At 33.9% G+C, this 6,824-nt stretch overlaps 1 protein-coding gene across 5 annotated transcripts in view; it reads left to right on the top strand.

The window, feature by feature from the left end:
* Positions 1-6,298, top strand: part of gria2b (glutamate receptor, ionotropic, AMPA 2b) — a 38,938-nt gene extending 32,640 nt beyond the window's left edge. For 2 of the 5 annotated variants that reach the window (XM_051127373.1, XM_051127374.1), the window contains exons 15-16: positions 1,656-1,790; positions 4,475-6,298. In XM_051127373.1, the coding sequence (XP_050983330.1) occupies positions 1,656-1,790; positions 4,475-4,639 (300 nt within the window). In that variant the 3' untranslated portion in view covers positions 4,640-6,298. Of the gene's footprint in view, positions 1-1,655; positions 1,906-4,474 lie in introns of those variants that run through there. The other 3 variants (XM_051127376.1, XM_051127375.1, XR_007829052.1) reach the window with 3 other exon arrangements.
* Positions 6,299-6,824: the final 526 nt, after the last annotated feature.

The following is a 6,824-nucleotide window of genomic DNA, read 5'->3' on the forward strand; positions in this document are numbered from 1 at the left end:
GTGTATTTTATGGAAGTCCGTTTTCTCCATTGAATTTAAAAAAAAAAAAAAAAAAGTAATTGCGACTTATCTCACAATTCTGACTTTTTTTCTCACAATTGTGAGATACAAACTTGCAAACGCGAGTTAAAAAGTCAAAATTACGAGAGGTAAACTCACAGTTGCGATTTATAAAGTCAGTATTGACTGATATAAACTTGCAATTGCAAGAAAAAGCTGAATTGCAAGATTTAAATGAGCAATTCTGAGAAATAAAGTCAGAATTGCACAATATAAACTCACAATACTGGCTTTTTTTCTTGAATTTGTGAAAATATCTAGCAATTGTGACTTTTTTTCTCAGAAGTCCGATTTTATATCTAGCACTCAATAGTGAGTTATTAAGTCAGAATTGTGAGATATAAACTCACAATTATCAGAACGTATCAGTCTTTTTCCCCCTCAGAATTGGACTTTATAACTTGCAATTGCGATTTTTTACAATTCTGTGAAAAAAAGAATTGTTTATATAAAGTTTATATCGCAATTCTGATTTTATAACTCGCAACTGTGAGTTTATATCTCAGAGTTCTAAGAAAAAAAGTCAGATTTGCAAGATATGAACTCACAATTGTGAGAAAAAATATAAGTCAGAATCGCAAATATATCACGCAATTCTGATTTTATGACTTGCAATTGCAAGTTTATATCATGCAATTCAGTGAATGAATGAATGAATGAATGAACAATTCAGAATTGTGAGAAAGTCACAATTACCTTTTTTAAAAAAAATTCATTGGCAGAAATGGGCTTTCATAGGATTTTACAATACAATTTTCTTAAAATTATAAAACATTTTTAAAGGTGGTTAAATTGGTAATTATACAATAAAATGATAATTTTATACATTTTTAATAACAATAACAAGGTTAAAACAGGTCTATAGATCCTTAAGGTATTTTATAGTACAAAAAAAAGTTCACATTTTCACAAAGTAAGCTCTATATCTGTCTATGTGTTGTGTGTTTTATGTGTGGTCATTTTGTGCACAGTACAGTACACTAATATATCGAAAAGAATATCTAAATGACAGCCCCTGTCCCCCAAAGGCCTTTTTGTAGATGTGTATTTGTGTGTTAAACTCCTGCCTTTTACCCACAATGCCTGTCATCTGCTTCCCTGTGTCTAATGCTATGCCTTCCATCCAGATGCCTCTCTTGAGCATCCCTTTAAATGGTCCTGTAGGCTTTCTTACACGAGCGTAATTCATATCACAGCTAAGCATAGCACATTAACCCCTGCTATAACTGTGAATTCAACAAAGAAATAATATTTACTACAGCCATTAGCATGTGGGAATATAAGAGCTTTGATTTTAAACCACAATGCTGGTTTTCATATATAATTTTCAAGCGAATGTTAAAGGCTTTAGTAAATCCATCCCATTCAAGCAGAATTGTTGAATGCCCCCATTGCATCGCTTCAAGGGCACATTAACCAGCAGCGCATACTACTTAGTACAATTATTGTTTTAGCATTACTGTCCTGTGCATTTGTATCCACATAGACGTAAAACTGCCACTTAAATATACTGTTATTTATGCAGTGTGAATGCTTATTATTGAGATCCTGTACTTTTCACTGCCCGCTGACCCGTGTCTCGTATGCATTTACAGGAGAAGACCAGCGCTCTCAGCCTGAGCAATGTGGCTGGGGTCTTCTACATCCTAGTGGGCGGCTTGGGCTTGGCCATGCTGGTGGCCCTGGTCGAGTTCTGTTACAAGTCCCGAGCCGAGGCCAAGCGCATGAAGGTGGCAAAGAATGCACAGAATATTAATCCCACTTCCTCGCAGAATTCACAGAATTTTGCCACTTATAAGGAAGGGTACAACGTATATGGGATCGAAAGTGTAAAAATTTAAGGGGGTAGGATACGCGGCCGTCATTCCAGTCTGTCCCCGTGCACGCTTCTTTTGGCTTTCATCTGTTCCATTCCCTGAATGTTCTATTGAATGAGGAGGTTTGGACCGTAAACTGGATCGTATGTACTGGTGTTCCTAGTGGAAAAAAAAACTTCCTTTCTCTCAGTCCACTGCACATATATTGGAGAGAAAAGTTTTTTGTACATCTCGTCAACTTCATTGTCATGTATGACTGTTGTTAAATCACCCATCCCCATGGAAGCTTATTTGCACCACAGAATTAAAAAAAAAAAAAAAAAAAAAGGAATTGTGACTATTTGTCTCACAATTCTGACTTTTTAAGCTCAGAATTGCAAGAAAAAAGACAGAATTGACCTATCTGAAAAAAGCCTGAACTGTGAGAATAAATTACAATCTATTACCAGGGGGAAAAAACAGAATTGTGAGAAAATTTACAATTGTGAGAAGAAAAAGTCAGAATTATGCGATAAAAACAAGGAATTGTGAGATATAAACTCAGAAGTACAAGAAAAAGATTGCAAGATGTTAAGACCTAGCAAAAGAAAAGTCCAAACTGTGAAAATACACACTTGAAATTACAAGAAAAAAAGTGAATTATAAACTCACAACTGTGGGGGAAAAAAGGTCAGAATTATGAGATAAAAACTCGATATAAACTCAAAAAAAAGAAAAAAAAAGGTGTTAAGACTTAGTGGAAGAAGTCTGGAAGAAACTGTGAGAATATGAACAATGAAGTTACAAGAAAAAAAAAAAAGAATTGCAAGATACAAACTCAGAATTACTGAGTTTATAACATGCAAATTTGAGATGACAGAAACTCAGAATTACACAAAAATAGTCAGAATTGTGAGATGTTTAGAAAAGTCCAAACTGTGAGAATATAAACGTAAAAAAAAAAAAAAAAAAGCAAACTACAAGTACATACCTTGCACATTTGATATACAAGCTTACAATTGTGAGAAAAAGGTCAGAATTACGAGATAAAAACTCAGAATTACAAGAAAAATGTCATAATTGCAAGATGTTAAGACCTAGTGGAAGACGTCCAAACTGTGAGAATATAAACATGTAATTACAAGAAAAAAAAAAAAGAACTGCGAGATAGAAACTAAGAATTACAAATTTATAACTTGCAAATTTGAGATTATATAAATTTAGAACTGCAAGAAGAAAGTAAGAATTGTGAAATGTTAAAACCTAGTGGAAGAAGACCAAATTGTGAGAATATAAACATACAATTACAAGAAAAAAAACTCAGAACTACAAGTTCTGCAAATGTGAAATGATAGAAACACAGAATTACACGAAAAAGTCAGAACTGTGAGATTAAGACCTAGTGGAAGAAAAGTCCAAACTATGAGAATATAAACTTAAATTACAAAACAAACAAACAAAAAAAAAATTGCGAACTACAAGTATATAGTATATAAGCTTACAATTGTGATAAAAAGGTCAGAATTATGAGATAAAAACTCAGAAGCACTAGATACAAACAGTCAGAATTATGAGATGTTAAGACCTAGTGGAAGAAAAGTCCACTGTAAGAAACTGTGAACTACAAGTTTATAACTTGCACATTTGAGACAACTGTGACGAAAAAAAGGTTAGAATTATGACTCAGAAGTACAAGAAATAAACTCAGAATTGCAAGAAAAATGAAATTATTGTAAGATGTTAAGACTTAGCGAAAGAAAAATCCAAACTGTGAGAATATAAATTTGCAATTACAAGAAAAAAGTTGCAAGACACAAACTCAGAATTACAAGTTTATAACTTGCAAATTTGAGATGATATAAACTCAGAATTGAAAGTCAGAATCGCAAGATGTTAAGACTTAGCGAAAGAAAAGTCTGAACTGAATACATTACAGTCTATTACAAAGAAAAAAAACTGAATTGTGAGATGTAAACTCAGAATTGAAAGCTTACAATTGTGGGACAAAAGTTAGAATTATGAGATATAAAGACCTAGTGGAAAAAAAGTTCAAACACTGAGAATATAAACTTGCAGTTAAAAATAAAAAAGAACTGCGAGATAACAAATAACAAATTTGAAATATAATCTCAATAAAATTTCAATTAAACAGTCTAAATAGCACGATGTTGAGACCTGATTAAAGAAAAGTACACAATTTAAAAATATCAATGTGATATTACTAGAAAAAAAATAGTTGCGAGATGTATACTCAGAATTACAAGTTTGCAAATTTCAGATATAAACTCAGAAACTAAAAAAAAGTCAGAATTGTGAGATAAAAAGTCGCAATTACCTTTTTATTTTATATGACCGGAACAAGCTTCCAAACCCATCTCCCTCATTCCCTGCTTGCGATATGATTTTCTAAATGGTGTGTGCCTGTGACTTTGCTCCTCATTATTAATGTTTTTCCACCACATCGAATTCACGTCTGCATTTTCAACTAAACATTTTAAAAATAAGCTTGAAGCCCATTAGCGGAATACGCTCTAACGTTCCGTCGTCTCTCTCTGTTTGGTGTGTGTGTGCGCACGAATGTTTGTTTGTTCGTTTGCGTTTGTGCACGTGTGTTCCAGGTGACCTTTTCGGACGCCATGAGGAGCAAAGCGAGACTGTCTATTACTGGGAGTACTGGCGAGAATGGACGTGTGATGAGTCCTGAGTTCCCCAAAGCAGTACATGCGGTGCCCTTTGTTAGACCTGGTGTGGGAATGAACGTCAGTCTGACTGATCTCTCCTGATGGATAAGAACCTGCCGAGTGCCTTACACAATGGTTTTCAATAGAGCGCGTTCTATTCTCTTTCCTGTCGCTCTCTCCCCTATCTCTCGCCTGAATGGAGGACGGAGGCCTCATTTGATGTCATAGAGACAGAATCCTTCCTTGGCCCTTTATAACAAAAGATGCACTCTTCTATTGGAAATACGCCGACCGACACAAAGACGCTCGCTTAGCGAGCCGATGACATCTACCCCCCGTAACGGATATTTTGGACGACAAACTTGAAACTCACTGAAGCTCTTCGCGGGAAAGAGAGAAGTTAATGAAGTCTGTCTGTTTTCGTAGCCGACGCCGTTCTGATGTCTATTTCGGCTCAAGCACACTTTACCATTGTCTGCTTCAGGATGTGAAATGTCTTTTTATTAATAAAACCAACAAAAAAATCTCTATGAAAAAGTATTTTTATGTATTTTCACAGAAATGGCTTTTAAATAAACCTGCTTATACATACCAGTTAATTAAAGCTGTAAATCATAATCTCGACATACTTTTAAGAGCTTAGCTACTAGTTTCACATTTTAATGCCAAATATGTTGCTTATCTTGTAATTTATTAGTCCTCTTCTGATATATTCATTAACATTTTGGTGTTAATATGAAATATCTAGCAATGCTTGACATTTGAAATCTGTTTGAAAAGTGGGTGCCGCAGTTACGTTCTCTTACTTTCATCAACTTGTTTGGTTTTGAGAAATCTGTTTGTATTTTTTGTTTATCAAGAAAATCAGGGTAGCGGTTATAATATTAAAAAAAAGAAAAGTGTTTACAATATGAACATAAGAAAAAAGGAAAATGTTTAAAAAAAGTACCTATTGTATTATTGCATATGTTTTGCTGTGAAATGAATAGAAGCATACACGTCAACAAAATGCTCTGTTAAAAATGCCAAATAATTAAGTGTGCCAAAATTATTGATAAATATAGTCATATATTAATCTGTCATCAATGTGAATGTAGTCAATACATTCTGTAAGTTTTGTTACTAAATGTACAGTTGGATGGTATACACAGTGATTTATCAAGGATTTTATTTCATTTTTCGTTCGTTTGTTTTTATTTTATAGCAGTTTTAGCATTCAGACCACAATATGGCTTTTTTAATTTTTACTCTGCATCTTGAATTTGATTTCCAAGCATCCAGATAACATGCTTTTTTTCATAAAAGGCTAAAAATGCCATATTACAGGCCAAAACAGCTATGCTTATTCTTAAGAAACCTGAGAAAACAGTTTCTTTGATAATGATAATAGTTCACAGTTTATTGTATCGCAGGTACTATGACTATTTCCTATAAAAGCAATTGCAACTGTAACGGTTAACACTTATATTGCAATAAGCCGTGATTAAAAAACAAAGATGTCCCTAAAAGTAAGAGTACATTTGTAAACTCACAATATGATCACAATTATGTACATTTTTGTATGATTTGTTTTTTCTCTCCTCAGCCTTTCATACTAGACTGGGAGACTGGTTAAGACTTTTGGTTTTGTCATTATATACTTAATATTAGTTGAACGAGGCCATGTAATTTTAAGGACCGCTCTCTACCATTTTGTAAATGAATGTGTGCCAACTTGTTTATTTTTTGGGATCCTTTCTAAATAAAAGCTGACTAATAGTCTCATGTTTTGATTGCAGTTTTCAATGACCAATATGGTTATAGCATACCACACTTTCATATGACAGACAAATTCACAGTTCTGAAAATATATCTGAGCTGGAAGCAACGAAATAGTCTCTGCAAGAGTTTAAGGTTGCAGAGCTTCATCTAAACGCCATTTTACAGAACATTTCAAGCCGTTTGAGAAATGTGTGCTAATCATTTGGATCTTTTTGAAGTAAAAAGCAATTTTAGCTTGAGCCTTTGAAATGTTTCCAGTAATCACTGACAAAATGACTCAATCAAACACACAATCAACGGTTTCATTCTTCCAAATAGATAATTCATGAAGTGATTTCCACTCATTCCTTGTTGTCTTGGGCTGGATTTGAATGTGTCTGCTAGCTGATAGGAAGTGAGAGGAACAGAGAGGTGTTTTTGATCATAAATAATCACGGTGTGACGTCTGCATTGGTGTTAATGAATGTCACACATTCTGAAATGACAGATACCCTCCCCTGCTCTTCCTACATAATCTCCCTTCCAT

The sequence above is a fragment of the Labeo rohita genome, chromosome 14 (genome assembly GCF_022985175.1).
Source record: "Labeo rohita strain BAU-BD-2019 chromosome 14, IGBB_LRoh.1.0, whole genome shotgun sequence".
In the NCBI taxonomy this organism is placed as follows: Eukaryota; Metazoa; Chordata; class Actinopteri; order Cypriniformes; family Cyprinidae; genus Labeo; species Labeo rohita.